The following is a 23,348-nucleotide window of genomic DNA, read 5'->3' as shown; positions in this document are numbered from 1 at the left end:
CCCAACAGTCCCCCCCTTACCCTCCTATTATTCAAACAGAGGAAAGTTGTGTTTGTTGACCACTCTTTCGGGGTGGGAAAGGAATGTAATGTATGCATAGACTGCCCAGAATTTCCTGTTAGACACCCACTCCAAACCACGGCCCTGGGCTGCATTCCAGAGATTTGCAGCCCAGTCCTACAAGAGAAGAAAGGGTGCATTCATTTAAACGCCGGCGGCCGGCGAGAGGAACCCCCCCCTCCCAACTCAAAAAAAGGTGTCTAGCTTGTTCCCTAGTAATATAGTTGTGAATCCAGCTGCGTGGGCTCTTCAGGGTGTGCTCTGACATCCCCACACGTGAAGAAGCATTGTTTCCTTGGGAGACTCTGGTGGGCAGTTTTGCACCCTTAACAGCACCGGTGTCCATGCTGATGCTTGGACATGTTTTTAATGTTCTGCTGTGAATACTTGGATGCTACAAACCTGCTGTGGAATCCTTTCTTGATTCTGCTCTTGCAACAAGAAAGAAGCTAGCATGGAGGGCAGGTGTTGGTGCTTTGACACATTAGCAGTAGATGTGGTGTATCAAGTCCGTTTTCTCCTAGAAACTCTGTGGTGCTGGGTCTTTGGCACGGAGGCCGGCTTGGCACTGTGAGAGTTAAAGGCAAACCTTTGTTGTCTGTAGCTGCCAAGATGCAGTTCCTTGGCTTGGGGAGAAACCCGAATGACTCGGGATGGATTGATAGGAAGTAGCAAACACTTCGGACCGACGTTCCAGCTTCTCTGAGCTTCATCCTGAGCTACTCTTTTGACTGTGTAGGGGTGTGTTTGGGGCAGTGGGAGTTTCAGGTCAGATGTGAGATAAGGACAGGTGGGTGGGGTGTTGACAAAGACAAGTTACGTGAAGCTCGGAGTTGGTGTAGACCCAGGAGGTTTTGGTCCTGAGACCAGGGGTTCGGGAAGGAGCCAGGGCCTCCTCACGGCTGTAACCCAAACCAGGTCAGAACGCAAGAACGGTTTAAGGGCCCGGGTTATGTGGCATGGGCTGCTCCCACACTGATGGAGAAACACTGGCTGCTTGAGGGGCAACAGCTCAGTTTCTGGACGCAGGAGGGAACCGGTTAGGTCAGGAAGTATCAGCGGAGGGCTAGAAATGCCCGTCTTGGCCCGTACATACCAACTCGCTGTGGATTCACTTGCACCCTCCATGCGTTGGCATAAACACCGTTTGATAGCTCCTCGGACCCGTCCCCTTCATCCCACCAGAGGACCAAACCGCACCGTCTGCCTCGGTGGACTTTGCCCAGACATTTCATGTGTTTAATTATAACACTTTCTTCCTAACCGGATTTCATACAAGAGTTCCTAGAAAAGGCCTGAGTCCTAGGCCTTTATTTTAAGCTTCACATGGGGAGCTGCTTTTTATTTGTTTAGTTTCTATGATGATTATTATTATTATTGTAATACAAAGAAAGTATTGGATAGGAAGGAAGGAAGTAAAGTTTTAAGGAGCCACGTCAAGTTCTAAGTTTAGAATTCACAGAACCAAAACCAAAATGGTTCTGCCTACATGTTTTCTCATAAAGCCAGGCTGCTTTTGTAAGGACTGTTGTCTGGAGACACGCTAACTTCTGAATGTTCACAGGGAGACATTGCTCAGTACCTAAATCAATCAATCTCTTCTTGCTTGTGTCTTAAGCTGCCGGTAGATCCTCTCTCTTGAGCACCATACGTGCTTTACAAACACGCGTGTTTTTGCTGCATCCACACAACAGCCCTGCAGACGTAGGTATGAAGTGGTGTAGCTTAGGTAGATGAAGTCACACTGGCTAACACATGGCAGGGAGGGACTCAAACCCCAAGAATCACTCCACAGCCCATTTTCTCTCCGTGTAATTTATTTTTTTTTTAATTTTTTTATTTTTTATTTCCATGTAGCTTGTATTTAAAGTCAATTTTGGGGGCACCTGGGGGGCTCGGTGAAGCATCGGCTTCGGCTCAGGTCAAGATCTCACGGTTCGTGGGTTCAAGCCCCGCGTGGGGCTCTGTGCTGACAGCTCAGAGCCTGGAGCCTGCTTCGGATTCTGTGTCTCCCTCTCCCTGCCCCTCCCCTGCTCATGCTCGCTCTCTCTCTCTCTCTCTCTCTCTCTTTTTCTCAAAACTAAACATTAAAGTCAATTTTTAAGTAAGAAATTTCCATTCTAGGCTCTTTACCCAAAACGATCCACATCTCTGATTTGCAGATACGGTATCCTGGAAATCCTTGATATGGATTGATAGCCTGTATCAGTCCATTTAAAATTTAAGCTCGGTGGTTCCAGTCGCAAGGTCAAACCGTGACATTTGCGGTCCAGATCCACTCGTGCCGCTCCCCATTTCCATAGAGCCAAATGCAGACTCATCGCATGGTTTACAAGGCTGTCGTCCACCACGTCCGCACCCCCTCGCCACTGCTCTGATTTCTCAGATCCCTCGTGCTGTCTCTCACATCAGGCCCTTTACCAATGGCTATGTCCCCACTTTCCTGCCCCCTCCAGCAATTTTGTGAAACCGTCAGCCCAGCTCAGCATTTCTTCTAAGAAATCACTCCTACCCACCCACCAGTTGGGACGGTGTGCCCTGTGCTGCCCGTCCTAGCAAGACGCAAACTGTACCAGAATCTCTTGTTCGGTGTCTCTCATGCTAGACGTGAGCCACATGAGGTGGGGACGGTGCCTGTGTGGTTCACCAGTGTTTGCACCCCACCTCGACAGGGAGCTTACGTTTCCAGGGATAATCTTTTCCGTCGCAAATAACATAAACCCAGAAAAACAGGTAATTTATTCTCTTATGTAACTCAGAATCCCGGGAAGGATCTGGTTTTAATGAAACCACGTCCCCAGATGGTGTTGTCGGAGATTCGTCCCTCTCCATGTCTCAGCCGCTTTTTCCTCCGTTTTGGCTCGTCCTCGGGTAGGTGCTTCTCACGTGGTGGCCAGAGCCACCAAAGGCTCCAGGTTTACGTCCTACCCATTTGGCAAGCCAGCAAAAAGAGAATATCCTTTCCAGTGGCTGTAGCGTGAATCCTGGGGCAGACTCTCCTTGGCCCAGGTTGGGTCAGATGCCAGTCAATCACGTGGCTCGAATTGGCCGGGCCTTGGTAATGGATGGAAAGCAGCTTGGGGCGGGGGGAAGGCCGTAGGATTTTTAGAGCCGGCCAGTCAGCATCCTGAGCCCTTTCAGAACCGAGTAAGTGCCAAGGAGGGGTGAGGCTGAGCAGCTCGGTTCATTTCCCCCGCTGGCCTGGTTTTGAGAGCACCAGACGAGTCCAAGAGTGTTCAGGAAATTAGAGAGCCCCCAGCCTCCCAAAGCTTCCTGTAGGCCCTAGAACAAACCTCGCTCAGTGGGAAGAGGCCCGGCTCCTCCCTCAGTGTGGAAGCGAGGCCGCTTTGGGCTGCTTCACCTCCTGGTGCAGAGAAGGGAAATCCTGAGCGGGCTGCCACTTTCCTTTCAGGGTGATGGCCTCCCCGGGGACTCACTCCTGCAGCTCTGTTTGTAGCTTCTACGTGGTAAGCCATCTAAGGGTAGAAATTATCAGTAGCTCGCCGTCTCCAGATTTAGGATTTTTTTTAGTCTGTTAATTTGTTTGTCAGTTGGTTGTGGGGAAGACATATATGACCTGAGGATGAAAATGGGATCTGGGGGCTGCGGGTGCTTTTTTTGCAAAGCTGTGTACTGCCCTGCTTGGGCATCAGCTGCTCAGGGTCTCTGGGACATAAACAGATAGCGTGTTTACTTACAGAGAAATGTGCCATTGGCCAGGGAAGAGAGCGCTTTTCTTTTTCTTCCCCTGACTAAATTGTTTGAGTGTGGCATACAAACAAACACCGTGAGTTTATTGCAGTCTTTTCTCCCCCATTTGGCATGTTCCCTCCTTGATCTGACCTGATCGGCCAAGACTGTCTTCAGCATGGCACATGGACTTTGGAAACAGGCCCCCTTGGGTTCAGATCCTGGCACACGCGGTTACTAGTTGTATTTCCGCCGCGGTGAGATGGAAACCGAAGTGTCGATCTCCTTGGGCAGCCGTGCGGGTTACCTGAGATGAGGACTGAGAAGTACTGGAATTCAGAGGGCTGGCCCTCAGCGAACAGTGGTCACTGTCACTTCCCCACACTGCTGCTTGGAAGGCCTCTGTGCCTGGAGGTCCCCGTGGCCGGGCCTGGCCTACCGTGGGGGGCCCCACGTAAGAAGACGGGGGTGCCCTGTGACATGCACCCAGCCGTTCTCAAGGAAGATGAAACAGCCATCATTTCCAGGGGGTTATGGTTCTAAAGCTCATTGTCAGCAAATCAGGACCTTAAACTCACACTTACTTGGCCACTCGCCCACGCCTGTCCATGCCTGTCGAGTTGCCGGCAAAGAGTTTTTCAGTCTTCTCTCAGAATCTCCACGTGAATGCGTTTGGTTTTGCCGCTGGCAGAAGAGTACCCCAAGACTTTTAGCAGAAGTTTTGTGATCTCACGACGGGGAAGGTGGTGCACAAATCACACAAAAAGGGGATCGTGCCAAAACTGCTTTTCGGGGTAGATAAACTCCAACAGTTACCACGCGGACTCCGTGATTTCCTACGCTGGTACTTTCCCCATTAACCCTAAGCACGGGCCCTTTGTGGCCTCTGCCCAGAGTACGTTGACCCACCCAGAGGTGGTTTGTGGTGGCACGGCCCTGGATGCATTCCCAGGCACTGCTCCTGCCCCTCCAGGTTGTCGGTCTCCTCCCCTGAGGTGTGTTTTTCGTTTTATTCTCATTTTTGCCTTCTATTTCTGACTTTCGGCAGCTTGTCTTGAGGCCCAGATAACAGAAAAGATAACCTCACTCCCTCCGGAGGGACAGGACAGGCCGGGGGGCGAGTCCGTGGCACAGGGTCGCCCTGGGCTTCAGGAAGAGGGACTTTGCCCTGGCCAGCCCTGCCCCAGCCGAGCACGTGTTCTCTGTCCCACATCTGCTGTTTGTGTTTTAAGTGCAACGGAAGACTTCAGTCCTCCCATCAGTTACTTGACAGACGGCAGAGTTTAAGAAAGGGTCTTCATGCCCTCACACATCTTATTTCTTCATGAGGTCAGGGTTGGAGTTAGGAGTGTCCAAGGACCTAGCTTCAAAGTGACTCTTTCCTGGCACCCTGCACAGAGTAACGCTGCTCGGAGAGTGTCAAGTCTGACTTGTGCCTGAAAGGATCTTTGTTTTGGAGTAGTGCTTAGTCCTGGGTCGGGAGACTGTCTGCTGGGTTCAGGAATGCAGATGGGGCCCGACCCTGAGGCTGGGTCAGTTAATGAGCAAGCAGCCCCCGCCGGGCTGAGGTCAGAGGAGTTCTGTGGGCCAGCAGGCTTGGACTCCATCGACCAGCTGGCCCTCGAGGATTCGCATGTTGAATAACAATCCTTGAGCGTGACTTCCTGGGGCCCCTCATCTTCTTGTGCTGAGTAGGTCTCCTGGTATGGGGGCTCTGGGGGGCAACTGCACGTTCGAGTTTTCGCGTCGCATTACGGCCACGAGTGTGTGCTGCAGTTGGCCGCAGTGTGCTTTTCTCTTTCCAGCATCCCAGTGCAGCGTCAGCTTGAAGAAACAGAGGCACCGTGGCATCCTCAGCTCCTTCTTCTGCTGCTTCCGTGATTATAATGTGGAGGCCCCACCAGCCAGCGGCCCCAGTGTGCTTCCGCCGCTGGCGGAGGAGAACGGTGGGCTTCAGAAGGTCAGTGCTGGAGGGGACCTGTGCACTCAGCAGAGCCCCAGGAGCTGCAGGTCTGTCCCCCCCGCTGGTGAATATCCTGAATAAGAGTCTGGGATGGCATGTGTCCAGCCACTCACTGTACAGCTCTGAAATTTCCAAAAAAGATCATGTGTTTTGTCAGAGGATGGGTCAGTCGTTCCCATTTAGCAAACGGAAGAACATGTTTGATGAGGGTTGGAAGAATCACTTCACATTTTTATAACATTCTGTCTTGGGAAGTCGGCTGCGTGAGATGGAGAGTTAAAGAACCAGTAGCAGAGAGAGAAACGGGAAGACAAATGAAGAAACAGAGGCATGGGAAAGAACCAATACTAAGTATAAATGGATTCAACTACCTTGTTTAATACCGCACGTATTTATTACACATTCTTTTATATGCAGCAGATGAAAAATCCTAAGTCAGATTTTCACAGTACGTAAAGAAAAACTAAACTCCGCCCACATGCTGCCTAGTGGACGTATCTATCCTAAACAAAGCGACTCAGAACAGTTAAAAGGGTGAGTAGAAAGATATCACGCAATCAGAAGCAAAAAGAGAGCAGGGATTACAACATTAATCTCAGTCAAATTAGACTTTCAGGTAAGAATCACTGCAAGAGGCCAAGAGGGATTATTCACTGTGAAGACAGTTGAGATTTTGAGGACGCAAAACCCGTAAAACTTCATGTTCCAAATAATGTGAGCGAAGGACATGAGCAGGCATGTCACAAAATAGGAAACATAGGCCAGTAAACATGAAAAAATGTCCAGTATGGCTGTTAATCAAAGAAAAGCAAACCGAAGTGTTGAGATAGCCCTTTCCACTTACCAAATTATTGAGGACATTTGTAAAAATATTTGGATTCGGAGGAGGGTAGTGACAAAGGGATTAGACGATATAAATCAGTTATTTGTAGCCATGTTAATTGGTTACAACTTTCTGGAAGGAAAGTTAGCAATATAATCTTAAAGCCCTAGAAATTATTTATTGGCATAATTATGGATTATTGAACTACAACACACTATCCAGCACAGATCATAATGTTGCAAAATTGTAAGCAACCTGATGATCAACAGTAGAAAATAGAAAACCCATAGAATAAGCCTATACTCAAATAGTATGCAGCTATTAAAAACTGCCTCTCATAGGGGCGCCTGGGTGGGTGGCTCAGTGGGTTAAGCATCCAACTTTTGATTTTGGCTCAGGTCATGATCCCAGGGTCATGGGATCGAGCCCAGTGTCAGGCTCTGCACTGAGTGTGGAGCCTGCTTGTGATTCTCTCTCTCCCTCTGCCCCTCCCCCCCACTCATGCTTTCTCTCTCTCTGTCTCTAAAATAAATAAACAAATAAGGATAAAAGACTTCAATGTAGCAGGTGAGTATATTTATAAGTATATATACATAGTCCTACATGCACACACAGGCATTCATAAGACTAGAATGATATATGCCGAAACATGAAGAGACTATCTCGTACTGGTGGGATTATGTATAGGATTTTCTCCCCTCTCCTGTGCTTCATTTCTTTCTCTCTTTGTTCTTGTAGCTTTTCCCAATTTTCACAAAATAAGCCGAAGTTCCTTTGGGGACTAGAAAGTAAATTATTTTTAAAGTACATATGAGTGGAAGGAGAAGGGTTCTGGGAAGATGACAGCCTGAGCACATGGCTCTCACCGTTGAAATTCTGTCTCTGGATAAACCCGGTGAGCCTGCTGGTGGAATCCGGAAAGCGCCGTAAGGCTTCTGGTTTCCCTGACATCTCCAGGGGAAGGAGCAGGCGCAGGATTCATCCTCTCTGAGCCTCAGTGAGAAGCAGGAAGCCACCAACAGAGGAAAATGCTTGCCTCTCTTGGAGTCCTAGGACAGAGACTGGAAATGGATGGTCTCATGAGGTCCACCGGCCAGCAAGAGCCGTGGATCCCCTCGGAAAGGGCCCGCGCTACCCACTTGATGTGTGTGGTCCTTGGAGGGGCTGTACTGATGAGCTGAATTGCTTTCACTTCTTGTGCCCTAAAGCAGCCCACTGGGTGCAGAGACTTTCTTCCTGTCCTTGTGGTTTGTCAGTTTGGGCTCTGCTGGACCGCAGAAACATTGCTCCTTGCCGGACCTGGCAGTGCTCCCTCGTTTGCCACTGTGGAGAAGGTCCAAGTCGAGAAAGTACACTGTGAGGCTCCCACTGAGGTAAAAGCAACAGAAGAGACAGAAGAGAACTTTAGTAGGCAACTCAGGAAAGGATACGTCAAGAAACGAATTTCGAGGACAAAAGTAACTTCTAGAACTTGAAAAAGAAATCCCATGATTCCTAAATATAAAAACTTAGTAAACAAACTGAGAAAAAGGAGAATGAGGATGGTCACTGCTGAGGCCGGAATTAATGTTCTAGAGCAAGTGGAGAAAATATCTTTCAGTTCAGAGCAGAAACACAGAGATGATCGTTGTGGGAGGAGGGGGGAAGGGTAGGAAGAGGCATCGAGGAGAGCTAACATGCAAATAGGAGAAAAGGTAGTAGAAGGAATTTTTCTTGAGCTGAAAAAAAGTATGAATATGTAGATTGTAAGGGCTTTTACCAAGTAAGTATACAGTGAGATTAGTGGGGCAGGTTAGGGGAGCACATGCCTGGATGTGTGCTGTTGAAATTCTGAAATTTAGGGGCACCCGTGGGGCTCAGTCAGCTGAGTGTCCGACTTCAACTCACGTCCTGATCTCACTGTTCGTAGGTTCGAGCCCCGCACTGAGCTCTGCACGGACTGTGTGGAGCCTGCTTTGGATTCTCTCTCCCTCCCTCTCTCTGCCCTTTCCCTGCTCCCCGCCACCCCACTCTCTCCCTCTCAAAAAATAAATACACTTAAAAAAAAAATTCTGAAATTTAAGTGTGAAGAGACAATCTGGCAAGCTACCAGAACGAGATATTTTCAAAAGAAAGAGACTTACAGCAGCACCAGACTTCTCATCAACAATACTGAAAGCCAGAAGACTATGAAAAAAATTTTTACAGGCTATTGAGAGAAAAGAATTCCAGACCAAAAATTCTATATGTGACCAAGATAGCATTTATCTGTTGAAGCAAAGGGAGTGCATTTTCAGACATGTCATGATTCAGAGAGGGGACCGAAAGAAGCCTGGGTGAGATTGATATTCCGTTATGATACAATTATAGAAGACGTAAGAATAAGTGCCACCTGTTAGGAATAGAACCGTACAAGCAGCACAGTTAGGAAATAGATCCCGAAAATTCACAAGGAGTGAAAGGAGAAATGGGCAGCAACGTGAGTAGGCCGTCAAAATTGAGAAAGGGGGGAAAGAACAAACATCAATAGTAAACCTAACATAAAGAGGAGGCATAAAACCCAAGTTCAGTGAACCAGATTCCCCTCACAAAAGACCACGACCATATCAGATTGGCTTGACAAATTCATCTGTATGCTGTTTCCAAGAATAGACCTGCATCAGATAGGAACGATTTTGGCAGCAAGGAAAAGAAAACTGAGAAATAATAGCTTAAACAAATAGGGGATTATTTTCTCACATAAAAAGCCTGAGTCTGGCAGTTGCCGGGGTTAGTTTAGGTGCCCGATGATGCCATCAGGGACCCGGGTTCTTTCTGTTCTTCCGTCTTTCCATTTTTCCGCTCCACCTTCCTTGGCACGGTTGCTCTCATCCCCATGCTTGTTTATTATCCCAGAGTCACAGGCTTCAGACAGCATATCCACATCCGAGGGAAGAAGGGGGGGAGGAGTACCCCCACCTAGGCCGCTTGTATGGGAAGTCAGTGCCCTCACAGAAAACCCGAGGGTACGTCTCCTTCTGTCTTCATGGCCAGAACTTTGTCACACGGCTACCCTCTGGCAGCAAGGGAAGGGAGGCCCAAAAGGGGAAGACTTTAGACTGGCATATTCCTGCCCTCCGCAGAATCAGAGCTCTCTCACAAAGGAGAAAGGAGAAATGACTGCTGAGTCAACGTGCTAGTCGGTGTGGGCTCGGTTAGGCCGTAGGCACAACCCCCAGACCTCAGAGGCTTCAAACGGTAAAAGTCTGTTTTTCACTCACGCTTCACGTTGATCGTGGATTAGCTGTGGCACTTGTCCAGTAGATCTATAATGTGAGCCACCTGTGTTGTTTAAATTTTTCTAGTAGCCTCATTCTTAAAAATATTTCTTAAAAGTTGAAATTGCTCTTAATAATCCATTCGATTTAACCAGACCTCCAAAATATTATTTCAACATGTAATCAATAGAAGAAAACTATCAATGAGGTAAAATTTATACTCTTGTTATCTTACTAATTCTTCAAAATCTGATATGTATTTTATACCTATAGCGCATCTTAACTTAGCTCTAACCACCTTTTCACAGGGTCAGTAGCCACATGTGACTCATAGCTACCGCTATCAGATTGCGTAATAGTAGCTCATCCTCATTCATGGACTTAGACTGAGGAAGGCCCCATCTTTTTTGCTTTCGTGGTTGCCATAGCAGGAAAAGGGAGTGTGGTGAATCACACTGGCTCTTAAAGTCTCCACTCAGAAGTAACATGCCTTGGGGTGCCCAGCTGGCTCAGTCGGTTGAGCATCTGACTCTTGATCTCAGCTCAGATCATGCTCTCAGGGTTCGAGCCCCACATTGGGTTCCATGCTGGGCATGAAGCCTACTTAAAAAAAAAAAAAAAAAGAAGTCACATGCCTCATTTTAACTTACATCTTCTTGGCCAAAGCAATTCACATAACTATGCTTAACTTCAAGGAGCATGGAAGTGCAGTCCTACGGTGTGCCCAGAAAGGAAACTGGAATTACTATTACAGTAGATGACTAGTAGTTTCTGACCCAACGTCTAATATACGGTGGTTTTTAAAAGATGGAAAATAGATGGGCAAAATGGAAAAGGCAGATCAGATGACCAGAAAGCAAAGGAGACAAAATCGGTATCAGACAAAATTCGAGGCCAAAAACAAACAAGAGAAAGAGGGACGTTTTCTAATGATCATAGGTCTGATACATCAAGTGTGTAATAGCCATAACCTTTGTATACTAATCAACAATATAGACAAATATGTAGAAGAAAACCACTTAAATACGATAAAAAACTGTCTTCTAGAAATACAGGGTGCCTGGCCGGCCTAGTTAGTGTAGTGGGCGACTCTTGATCTCAAGAGTTGTAGCTTTGAGCCCCGTGTCGGCTGTAGAGATTACTTAAAAATAAAATCTTTTTTTGGGGATGAGCACTGGGTGTTGTATGGAAACCAATTTGACAATAAATTTCATATATTAAAAAAAATAAAATAAAATAAAATCTTTGGGGCGCCTGGCTGGCTCAGTCACAAGAGTATGTGACTCTTGCTCTTGGGGTTGTGGGTTCAAGCCCCACACTGGGTATAGAGATTACTTAAATAAATAATATTTTTTTAATAAAATAAAATATTTAATAAATAAATACAGCAAGCCACATGGGAAAATCTCTGGCAGTTTCTGGCTAATGTAAGAAGATAAGAAAATGAAACAATTGATATAAATATGAAAAACATTGGAGTTTAGCTTTATTTGCATATGACATGATTACTTACATAGAAACCCCAAAATACTTCAAAAAAATGGAATCATTAAAAGGTTTTGCTCTGGTAGCTCTTAGTTATGGAGAAATGTGTTAGGTTTCTAGATAAGACTTAAACTTGACATAGAAGAAATAATGTCGAAGAACAGGTGAGAACATTTTGGGAAAAAATCATGAAAAGATGGCTTCCCTTAACCTTACTCTACACTGGTGTGGAAAAACCTATTCGTGGAATTTATATGATGGGATTCCACTGTAAACCGTGTTGCGGCCCCAAATTCTAACGTGTTCCCTCGGTGAGCTTTCCTCGTACTCTCCCTCCCCCAATTTAAATCATTGCTTTAGAGAATCGCCATTAGCAAAAGGACCATCGTTGGTACCCTAGGCCTGTGTAGGATTCAAACAAAGAGAAGAATCACGGCTGTCTTGGTAAAAGTTTTAATTTAAAAATAGTATTTGCCTAGGTGAAATGGCATGGGAAAATGGTGGCGTACCTCTGGCAGGTTTCTTGGAGTAGCTGGCTGTATATATGAGAGAATAAAGGCCTTTCAGGGCAGTTCTCTGGCAGAGCTAGGCTTACCCGGACCCAGTATTCATTCCTGGACTTCCTTCACTTACGTTTGTCACAATTGCTTTTTAAAGAATTAACTCTAAGTAATGCATCATTTGCATTGCACTTACTATTCGGTCTGTAAGACCAGACCCCACAGAAAGAACCTGTCAAAGTGGGGCAGCTACTGCCCTCCGTCTCACTCAGCTTGGTCAGGACAACTGGAACACAGCCCAGGCACATTAGACGTGGAAGCTGGTTCTAGGCCCGTCTCTACCGCTGGCCCCCAGCTCTCCCTGCCTCTTGGAACTCAGCATGTGGACAGAGTGCAACAGGTGGCATCTAGGGTTCTACCCACATTACGTATTCGCTTTGTCCTGGAGAAATGCTTCAGCAGCAGTGGCCTAGAGTGGCAGCCATTGCCTCCATCACAGTGACAACCTGGACCTGCACGCCAGTTGCCCAAAATAAAAGGGTGTGCAGCCCCTGACGAGAGGCAAGAAGAAGTCAGTGCCCAGGAGACCCCAGTGGCCCAGACCACGGAGGACTAATCAGGGAGAGGACAGAGGAGAGGGATTGCTGAACACTCCCTAATACGTGCACACCCCATGCACGCGCGCAAACTTCCAGGGTGATTTTCCAGCCCAAACATCTGTCCAGAATAGCACCTTCGGTCCTAGCCTGTGTTTTGCCAAGCCCTTCAGGTATTTGCTGTTGTTCTCTCTTCCTTCACTGATGTGCTCATCTTGTCTGAAGGTACACCTGTGTGTTGGGCTGTTTGTAGCCTCCCACTAGGGCAGTGGTCCTCACTTAGAGATGATTTTGCCCCCTAGAGAACATCTGACAACATCTAGAGACATTTTCGATTGTCGCTCCAGGAGTGCTACTGGCATCCGGTGGGTAGAGGCCAGGGATGCTGTGGAACATCTTACAATGCTCAGGACAGCCCTGACAGCAAACAGTTACCAGGCCCAGAATGTCAGTAGCTCCAGGATTGAGAAACTCTCCTCTGTCGTCACCCAGCAGGCTTGTGAGCTTCTGCTTAAAGTCTCCCCACCAAGAGCAGCCACCTCCTAGATCCAGATGTTGGGAGTAATATTACTTAAGAGCTTCTGAAGTGAACTTCTCTGCAGAAGTTCTTAAAAATGGATTCGATTTGATTGCACCTTTGTGTTGGAGAGCAGCACAGCTCTGCCTTGAATAATGGCAGAAGGCAGTTTAGGATCCTTAAGGCAAGCCCCAAGTGTCCTGAAAAAAGGAAAGAGCCATCAAGAGGATCTCGAGAGGAAACAGGAGTTGCTGTTACTCGGCAGAGGTGGTAACGAGGGCTGCACGTAATCAAGAAGTTGCTAACTGGTGTTTAGAGTCAGAGCAGAGCCCAAAGAGGTGCCAGCCACCTGCCACTGTCAGCAATCTGGTTTGACCCCTTCCCATGAGACCCTGGTCACAAGTGACTCCCTCAGTAAATATGGATACACGTTTCACAATAGTTCCATGTGGGAGACCAGGAAACAGTCTCATATCTCCTCATCGGGAACTGTGATGCTGGTATTTATTGCCTCCCATCCTTCCATCTAAAAAAGAAGAAACAGAAACTGGAACTGCTCAGTGGAGATAATGGAGAAGAAGTGTTATTTTGTTAGCATTTATTAATGATGCTAAAATAAAATGTTTTGGAGTGCCTGGATGGCTCGGTCGGTTAAGCATCTGATACTTGATTTCTGCTCAGGTCATGATCTCACGGTTTGTGAGTTCAAGCCCTGCATTGCACTGACAGTGTGGAGCCTGCTAAGGATTCTGTCTCCCTCTCTCTCTGCCCCTCCTATGCGTGCGCTCTCTCTCTCTCTCTCAAAATAAATAAATAAGCTTAAAAAAAATAAAAACGAAATGTTTCCATCAACCGGGTTTGGAATGGCTGGCATTCCAGGGCTGCAGAATGGGTGAGGCCCCACTTTGAGGCCTGAATTTTCTTAACACTCCCTGCAAATACAGGTTCTGTTCCCCTTAAAGGGGACTCTGTCTCCATCGCTATGGCCTCAGAGGGAATTTCTTGTGCCTTGCCTTGTCCCCTCTGTCCAGTCCTCCTCTAGAAGAAAACCTGGAGTGACCAGGGGATTCCTTGTAATCTGATAAACTAGTCTTCCTTCCTCTACATATTGTATTGACTTAAGGCTTAGTCTTTTTAGGGAATAACTAACTTAAAAACAAGAAATAAGGCAGTTACTAGAGGGATTAATGGGTCAAAGTAGTATATGGGCTTTTGTTTTTATTTTCCAATTAAGGATTAAATTCCTGGGAGTAAGGGAGGCACCATTTAAATAAACCAGATTAGGGGCACCTGGGTGGCTCAGTCGGTTGAGCGTCTGACTTCGGTTCAGGTCACGATCTCACCCTTCGTGGGTTCGAGCCCCGCCTCGGGCTCTGTGCTGTCAGCCTGGAGCCTGCCTCACATTCTGTATCTCCCAGTTTCTCTCTGCCTCTGCCCTGCTTGTGCTCTCTCGCTCTCAAAAATAAATAAGAAACATTAAGAGAAACATTTAAACACGCAAGATTAATGAGCCTCAGGAACCCAGCCTGGTTTGTCAGGGGTGGGGGTGTCTGGGAGGCAGAGTGGAGCCCAGTGCCCTAATTGGAAAATCGTTGGGTTCCTCCTGTTCACTGAACACCACCAGGGTGCAGAGAACAGGAAATCATAGGGCTGCCGTACTCAAGAGTGCTTTGAAGTTTCTTTTGAGTATATGATCTGCTTACTTCTCTTCAAACCTGACAATGATTTCTTTTTTCTTTTTCCTTAGGGTGACCAGAGGCAGGTCATTCCCATACCAAGTGTATGTATATTTATCAAATTTTATTTAAACACGTGTAGAATCTTGTAGCTTTGGGCCTACTAATATAAACGGTTATTTAAATGTTCTCGCATACATTGAGTTTTAGCATATGGTACAAACAGCTCTGTTCTGTTGAAAAATGAAGCTACATTTTAAACTGTGAGTAGAAGGTTTCTCAGGAACAGCAGGACAACCAGCATCTAGTCACCAAATTTCACCTTTCCTTTTTTTCTGCGAAGGGCCTCCAAGCTAAGGCGGCCTGCTGCCCTTCCCCACCCCCAGCACCTCAGCCCCAGCTCCATAGACTGGGAGAACAAACTTTTGCCCAGACGTAGGATTCTGCAGCAGGCTGTGTCCCAAGGGGCTCCTCCAGCCCATGTCCTGGGTGAGCAGACCGTTTATGATTTACTCAGCAGGGTCAGTAGCTTGGCCTTGGCTCTAAGATCAGAAAAAAAATTGCCCCAATTGTATTCCCTGAACTTGAAGCTGTTCCAGCTGGGCACTCCTGTGGGCCACCATTTCTCTCTCCAGCCTCGGAATCTGGGAGAGGAGCCCCACCAGTGGTCAACGTCAGCACGGGCCACCCCTCAGACATCCACGGTCCCCACTGTCCCTGCTCTTCCTCCTGCTCTGACAGCAAGAGCCATTTAGCCTGAGGCTAAACCGGCAAGAAACAGACCAGTGACCGACTCTCCAAAGAGACTTGCGCCAGAGATGTCTGTATCCAACAAGACCTTTTAAACAGTCCTGTGTCCTTATGGAAGGATTTAGATTTTAAAAGATGTCCATAAATTGATACTTTAATCCCTAAAGAGTCTCTGATTCAGATTGTTTGATTCACATCTGTGCATCTAACTTTCCTTGGACTTTCTATCTCACAGAGAAGAATGGATTTCATTAGTACAGGTTGACTCCAAATTTGGTAATGAGTGTCACTTATAAAATAATAAATTGCCCCCTAATTTTTTGATAATTCCATTTTTCTCAGGACTTTAACTCTCCATTGATTAACAAGTTTCAAGGGTTTGTGGAGTAGTTCTGACTTCACCAGCATGCCTGGAAGTCAGGCTTTGTCAGGAAGACCGACTTGATTCAAAAAGATTGATCAGGCAGCAGGGCTTCTCATCTGGTGTTTGAATAGGATACCCAGTGGGATTGTTACCAGAGGTCTCCTTTTAACCGTTATGCAAAGTAATTTCATACATTTCTTCCTACAAGATACCTACATCAAATGCGTGACAGGTGCCACCTCTCCCCCTACCTGTGATACTCCCATAGCACTGGTTTCTCTCAAAGTTCATTAAGTGCCAAACCAAGCATTTGTCAGGGTAAAACTCTGCCGTGGAAAATGACTCTTTCCCCACAAATCTCAACACATTCTAGAATCCCAGAATGAAACAGCCAAGGGGAAAAAGATCCCTTATATAATTTAGTGCGGTGTTAGATCAATACACTGCTGGCTCCTTCCTACAAATAAGAGTCTAGGTCAGGCCTCGTGAATCTCTGAAATATCTTGCAGAAAAACAAAGCCTAGCTAAAGTAACTTGCATCATTGAGTGAGAGCTTCCAGAAAAGCAGTCTACCGATGGGCATGCACGACTGAGCCCAAGTCCATCTGGAGTCCAGTTCAGCCCCAGGATTCGAGACTTGGGATCCCCTGCAGAATCTGTACGCACATGGCAAGGCCACAAGTCACATAAATGAAATAGCTGTGCCCTTTCTGGATCACAGGGGACCTGGTGGGTGCCGGGAGCCCCTGTGAGCTTGGGGTGCCGTACCGTAGGGCCAGAAATCCAGGCTTGTGCTAATCCCAAACCAGGGCCTACAGCCTCTTGAAAGCTGTTTCCAGGCCCTGAAGGTGAAAGGTACCCCTGAGCCTGTGGGTGCCCAGTGTAGTTCTGGCTGGAGCCCACTCCCCTCCCCCACCCCCACCCCCACCCCCGCATCTCTGCTTCCCACCATGCCCCTCTTAATGTCATGCCACTCTCTTAATGTGTGCAGCTTTGGTCCTTTGATTTTTTTACTAAGCAATAATTCAAGCTCATAGTTTTAAAAAATACTGTAAGAATAAAGTAGAAAGAAGAAAAAATCTCCCAACATGGGCCTAATCCCTGAAATAATCACTTTTAATATTTGTTATGTATCCTTCCAGAAATGTTCTAAATAAACACAACCATATGCACACAAATGAGAATTTTGCAAGGTATTTTTTTGCCTTAAACAATAGACTTTGAACATCTTTCCAAATATCGGTGCATAGTGATCTGCCTCATTGTTTTACTCGTCCTTGATGGCATTTACTTTGTTTCCACTTCTCAACTATTACTAATACTTCTCTTAGGAATATTCCTGTGCACGTATGTTTATGGACTTGAGTTATAGTATCTGTTGTGATCAGTTCCTAATTGTAGAAATGCTAGATCAAAGGATATAACTTACATCTTGGGTAGATTAAAGCCAAGTTGTCCTCTGAAAGCCTAATTTACATTCCCACCAGGAGTGTGTGGGATTGCCCATTCCCTTATCAGAAATGACAATAATCAAATATTTAATTTTTGCTGATCTGTGAGTAAAGAATAGTGTATCAATTCATTGCTTTGATTTGCATTTCTTTATGAATGAGGATGAACATCTTTTCACAAGTTTATTGTCCATATGTCTTCCTGCCTCCCTATTCATTTCTTTTAGAGTTTATACTGTTATCTTTTTAATTTCAAGGAAATTAGGACTTTCCCCCCGATTTATGGTATATCTTTTGGCCTTGTTTATAATCATTTTGGCCACAAAGAAGTTTAATTTTATGCAGGCAAATGTTTTAATCTTATCCCTTATGGCTCCTGGTTTTTTATGTCACACTTAGAAAGATCTCCCCACTCTATGACTGTGACCCATATTTTCTCCTAGCGTTTTAATGGTTTTATCTCTACACTTAAATCTGTGATCCATCTGGAATTCACGTTGGGGTAAGGCGTTAAGTAGCGATCCGGCTTTATTGCCTTTTCCGAGTGGCAAGTCACATGTCTCGACACTATTTATTGATTAATCCATCTTTTTGTACACCTGTTGAAAATGACATTTTTATCTGGACTTGATGTTACAACATTCCGCTTAGTAACGTTTGTTGCCCAGCCGTCAGCTGGGATTTGGGGCCCTCCACACATCTTATTGGAAGCCTCGTGGGCTATCCAATAATAAAAGTCAGGTAGTAAAGGATAAGGAAAAGAAGCAGAGGGCCAGGTTTAGAATCCCCTGAAGTTTGGGTGGCCTTGGCTGAAGGTGAGAGTTCAAATGCTTTGGCCCCAGCAAGGAATGCGGAATGTGACTGGGGCTGTGACCCGATTCCTCCCATTGCTGCTCTTGGAGGAATCTCACTCTCGATGCTCACGGTGCAAGGTTGACAGTGTAACTGAGTCACGACGGTGCGAGAGGAGAATAAGAGGAGAAATGAGTTTTCTAGCAATTACATTTCTGCCCTGTGTGCCTAAGCCTGTTAGTAAACAGTAGTGTACTTTTTTCCCACCAAACCTTATGGAGAACCTATCGGCAGAACGATTATGATTAAAAATGGTCTAGAGTTTCCTTCGCCTCCTCCCGCAGAAGCCCTGAGATCTCTGCCCTCAGCTCTGAGGCTTGGGGAGCACAGTGTGCAGACTGTGAGCCTGGGACTCTTATGTGCAGAAACCCCAATCTAGTGTGCCAAGAACGTTTCCGCCTCTAAGACCTGTGAGGGTAAGTGGGATGGGTGCCCCGGGAACCTGAGAGTTAACTATTCATGGCTGCCAGTTCACTACCGAGGTTGGAAAATTCCAGATCTTCTCCCAGGAAGAGAACTGGAATGAATGCCCTTCCTAAATCTTAGAGGGCAAACCAAGGTTCCTTCCCCCCTGCCCCCCCCCCCCACGTTTTTGCTCCCGACCCTCACCCTCTCCATCCCCCTGGCAGTGTCCTCCGTGTACTTTGGAGCAAGAGGTTTGTATGAAAAGGCTCTTCTTGATGGAACTGGTGTCTCTCTTGTTCTCCAGTTTTTTGATGGCCTGGGAGAAAATTTGCCCCAGGACGTTTTTAGTTAATAATTCAAGCATCACCTGAACAGATCAATTGAAGTAACAAAGCACTATTGCAACTATATAGTGTCCTTGCGTGTTCCAAGGACACAGCTGTCCAGAAGAATTTTTACCAGTGGTCTGAGGAATTTGCATTAATCTAAAGCCAAGCTCTCAGAGAAGCTGTGTGTGTTTAGGAAGCGGGGCTGAGGGTTAATGGAACCCTCCTTACCCATTGTCCCCAGCCCCGCCTTGTTCTCTGCAGCACAAATGCTAAATCAGTAGCTTACTTATGAGGAGTCTCACCCTCCTCCCTCTTCTCTCTCTTCTCCCTCTTCTCTCTCTTCCAGTAGTACCTGAGGTCTTTTCTGTCCTGTTAACTCAGAGAGTGCTTGCAAAGTGTGGGTTAAATATGCTCAGAAAGTAATTTTTATTCTCAGGTCCGGAAAATAACTGAGCCGCTTTTGGCAGATCTTTGACGTTTTCAGATCTGCTAGGGATGGAATCGTTTCCATCCCTAGAGCCTTATTTCCCAGGCGAGCAATTACATAAAGTTTAAATGTTGTTTTAGTATATAAATGCATAGAGACTGGACAGACATGCACCGAACTGAAAAGAGGGGCACCCGGGAGAGGAATGGGGAGCAGGGAAAAGGAAATAGTTGTCTCTTGCATGTCTGTATTCTTTACAATGAGAATGTGTTTTTATTACATAATCGTATGATAAGAAATTAAATTTTATTCTGGTCACAAGCATGCTTTCTGCTATGGCCCGAACAACAGAAATAGCTCAAACCCTCTTTATTATGTTCACTTACAGAGCTCACCATATTCTGCCTTTTTGAAACACTGGATACAAAACTTCTTCTTGCGAGTTTATTGTAATGTTTCTAGCACCCTGCTTGCTTGCTGATTTATAGTGAAAGACAGAATCCTTTTTAGGACCCTGAATCCCATGTCCCATGTCCAAGGTGCATCTCCTCCCGGTGCTACTGGGAGTACTGGGGAGGGAATACTGCTTGGTGATCTTTAATTAGAGCCAAGGGAGTTGGGAGGACGTGAAGTCTTTTTCTTCTAGATGATGTTGGACAGGAGGAAACACCCACTGGAGAGAGCCCCTATCAAATGAGAATCACCACTCAGCCCTAGACCAGTTGATCGTCACGCTTGCAAATTTACCTACCCGGTTGACTTCCTGTGTTCCGTTCACTAGTGAACCAGCTAAAGTCCAAAATTAACCCTGGATCTTGACTAATATTCACTGTAACCTCCCGTCTCCCCTCCTCCAAAAAAGGAGATAATCCATTCAAAAGGGAATACTTCTTGATTTCATTTTTTTCTTGTTTTGTTTTAGGGTTTGTTTTGATAAGCTAAATTTTCTGTTCTTCAGTGGCTAGGGACACAGTTTTTTGTGTGTGTTTTGTTTTGCATTAAATATTGAACAGAGTTTGACCTTCTTCCAGGAGAGAAAATTAGCTGGTTAACATTGGGTACGGAATATGCCACAAAGTAAACTAAAGTACTTGGAATCACTTCTAGAATGAGGCAAAACCCAAAGAAATAAAACTCTAAATCACGAATGACTTTGGCTGCCGATATCCAGCAGCTTATTAACTCTTTACAACCTCTTTACCACAAGATTAGAGTCAGCTACTACAAAGACATAAATAGGTTTTCTGATCCACAAACACCATGTGGATTAAAGTATAACCTCCAGAGACTAAGGATCCAAGGAGTAAGTGCTACCTTCACTCAGTACTGCAGTGGGGTGGACACAAGTCAGGGCCCTGTACGTGGACCACTTTTATTTCTGTTTTCTATTATTGGAAGTCCTTTTGGATTGTGCTTTGCTGGTGGATCCATAGGTCCTCTTCAAGTTTCTGAAAATTGTGGTCGTTAAAACAAACCAGCAAAAAACCACTACGGTTCCAGTATAGCTGTAAAATGTACTTCTATACCACAGGGAACTTCAGACAAAAACGATCCCCAGGAAATGGGCCTGTGTAGTTAGAATAGCTAATATAATTGAGTATTTATTTTGTGTAGCGCATTTTAATAATAACAGTAGCCACATGTATATACCAGGCAGAACACTGGGCATTTTACCACAGTTACAGCTGAGAGCAACAGCCTTCCATGGCAGGTAGTACTATCCCAATTCACAGCCAAGAAGAGACAGATCTGATACTCACACCCTGACTTGTCTCGTTCCAAAACTGAGGCCCTCCAATAGCCATTCAGATAACGGCACATTATTTATTAAAACTTCAGTTGTAAACTACGTAGTCCTACTGTTTTTAAGAACATCCCATGATGTGCTTAATCAGGCATTTACATGTCTGATCTCATTTGTAACCTCGCTGACAACATGATACGGCGATAAGGGGATTGATTGGTTGGTATGTCTTCTACATAAAGGTAATAATACTGATTTTTTTTTTCACTTTAGCCACCAGCTAAATACCTCCTTCCAGAGGCGACGGTGCTTGACTATGGAAAGAAATGTGTGGTCATTGATTTAGATGAAACATTGGTGCACAGTTCATTTAAGGTAAATCAACATAAAAAGCAATCCATAACCTTTGTGATTTTGGTCACAGTGTGTTGGAAAAGGAAAAATAGAAAGGATGACATCACTGTTCATGAAGAAATCCCAGTAATAGTTGCTTATTACCTCCGGTGAACATTAACTCGAGTAGTTAAATACTACCTACTTAGTTTGGTGGGAAATGCTGGGCTGCCGGTGTCACCGAGACCCCATTCTTACCTATGAGGTTTGAGTTTTCCAACCCTCCAACCCCTGCAGAAATACTTCTCGGATGGCAAAAGGCGATCAATGTGCCAGTGCCCCAGGACACCACGGTGTGTTTGTGAAGGTAGCTAGAGTGCTGTGTGTCTTATTGGAAGGGGCAGGGGAGGCACTGTTAAAACTGTCAAGCAACCTGCTGTCTTGGAAGTTTCCCCAGACCAATTTTTGAAAGATGTCCAACCCTGAAGAAGACTTCCAGAGTTACGGCCTGCGAGCAGGTTCAGCCATTTGTTGTGAGCTTTTTCATGACAGGAGGTCGCTGGGCTATTTTTTTTTTTTTTTTACAAGCTTCATAGCTGAATGAGGATCCGTCCACCTTACGACTTCCCTCCTGAAGGGGGCGGGGCTGCAGCGATGTCACAGGGAGCATCGGACGGTCTCGGTCTCGTGTCTACCTCGTTCCTCACTCCATCCCCTCCCTGCCAGAATGCCAGCACAAGTTACGAATTACCAAAGGGCCTCCGTGGGGAAATGGCTGTGGCTACGCTATTCAGAAATGACTTCATGAACCATCTCTCCGTTTTTTGAAATGAGACAGGTTTTTTAAAAGAGGCAAACGAGGGGCGCCTGGGTGGCTCAGTCGGTCAGGTGACCGACTTCGGCTCGGGTCATGATCTCGCGGTCCGTGAGTTCGAGCCCCGCGTCAGGCTCTGAGCTGATGGCTTGGAGCCTGGAGCTTGTTTCCGATTCTGTGTCTCCCTCTCTCTGCCCCTCCCCCGTTCATGCTCTGTCTCTCTCTGTCCCAAAAATAAATAAAAACGTTGAAAAAAAAATTGAAAAAAAAAAAAAAGAGGCAAATGAGGGGCACCTGGGTGGCTCAGTCGGTCAGGCGACCGACTTCGGCTCGGGTCATGATCTCGCGGTTTGTGGGTTCGAGCCCCGCGTCGGGCTCTGTGCTGACAGCTCAGGGCCTGGGGCCTGCTTCGGATTCTGTGTCTCCCCCTCTCTCTGCCCCTCCCCTGCTCACACTCTGTGTCTCTCTGTCCCTTAATAATAAATTTTTAAAATTTTTTTAAAGAGGCAGATGACATGGCACCTGGATAGCTCAGTAGGCTAAGCGTCTGGCTTCAGCTCAGGTCACGATCTCCTGGTTTGTGAGTTCGAGCCCCACGTCAGGCTCTGTGCTGAGAGCTCAGAGCCTAGAGCCTGCTTCAGATTCTGTGTCTCCCTCTCTCTGCCCCTCCCTTGCTTGTCCTCTGTCACTCTCTCTCTCTCTCTCTCAAAAATAAATAAACATCAAAAAAAAAAATTTTTTTAAGGAGGCAAATGATGAGGGGTGCCTGGGTGGCTCAGTCAGTTAAGCATACAACTCTTGGTCTCAGCTCATGTCTTGATTTCAGGGTTGTGAGTTCAGGCCCAGTGTAAAGCCTACTGAAAGGAAAAGAAAGAGAGAGAGAGAGAGAGAGAGAGAGAGAGAGAAAAGAAAGAGGAAAGAAAGAAAGAAAGAAAGAAAGAAAGAAAGAAAGAAAGAAGAAAGAAAGAAAGAAAGGAGGGAGGGAGGAAGGGAGAGAGAGAAAGAAGGGAGGGAGGGAGGGAGGGAGAGAGAGAGAAAGAAGGATGAAAGAAAGAAAGAAAGAAAGAAAGAAAGAAAGAAAGAAAGAAAGAAAGAAAGAAAGAAAAAAGTGAGGGAGGGAGAGAGAAAGAAAGGAGGGAGGGAGAGAGAGAGAGAGAGAGAGAGAAAGAAAGAAAGAAAGAAAGAAAGAAAGAAAAAGAAGAGGGAGGGAGAGAGACAGACGAAAGAAAGGGAAAGAAAGAAAGAAAGAAAGAAAGAAAGAAAGAAAGAAAGAAAGAAAGAAAGAAAGAAAGAAAGAAAAGAAAAGAAAGAAGGAAGGAAGGAAGGAAGGAAG

The 23,348-nt window shown here is 46.0% G+C and overlaps 1 protein-coding gene and 1 long non-coding RNA gene across 6 annotated transcripts in view; one reads left to right on the top strand and one right to left on the bottom strand.

The window, feature by feature from the left end:
• CTDSPL (CTD small phosphatase like) overlaps positions 1 to 23,348 on the top strand; it is a 121,298-nt gene that overhangs the window by 78,971 nt on the left and 18,979 nt on the right. For 3 of the 5 annotated variants that reach the window (XM_023260744.2, XM_023260746.2, XM_023260748.2), the window contains exons 2-4: positions 5,556 to 5,710; positions 14,618 to 14,650; positions 21,142 to 21,243. In XM_023260744.2, coding sequence (XP_023116512.2) covers positions 5,556 to 5,710; positions 14,618 to 14,650; positions 21,142 to 21,243 — 290 coding nt within the window. The remainder of the gene's footprint in view (positions 1 to 5,555; positions 5,711 to 14,617; positions 14,651 to 21,141; positions 21,244 to 23,348) is intronic. The other 2 variants (XM_023260745.2, XM_023260747.2) reach the window with 1 other exon arrangement.
• LOC109491601 lies at positions 2,779 to 4,872 on the bottom strand. The gene is made up of 2 exons (XR_002145084.3): positions 4,335 to 4,872; positions 2,779 to 4,069 (listed from the first exon to the last, which is right to left on the bottom strand). It is a non-coding gene; the product is annotated as an uncharacterized LOC109491601 (long non-coding RNA).

This window comes from Felis catus, chromosome C2, assembly GCF_018350175.1.
Source record: "Felis catus isolate Fca126 chromosome C2, F.catus_Fca126_mat1.0, whole genome shotgun sequence".
Lineage (NCBI taxonomy): Eukaryota > Metazoa > Chordata > Mammalia > Carnivora > Felidae > Felis > Felis catus.
This window is presented reverse-complemented; position numbering and strand designations above follow the sequence as displayed.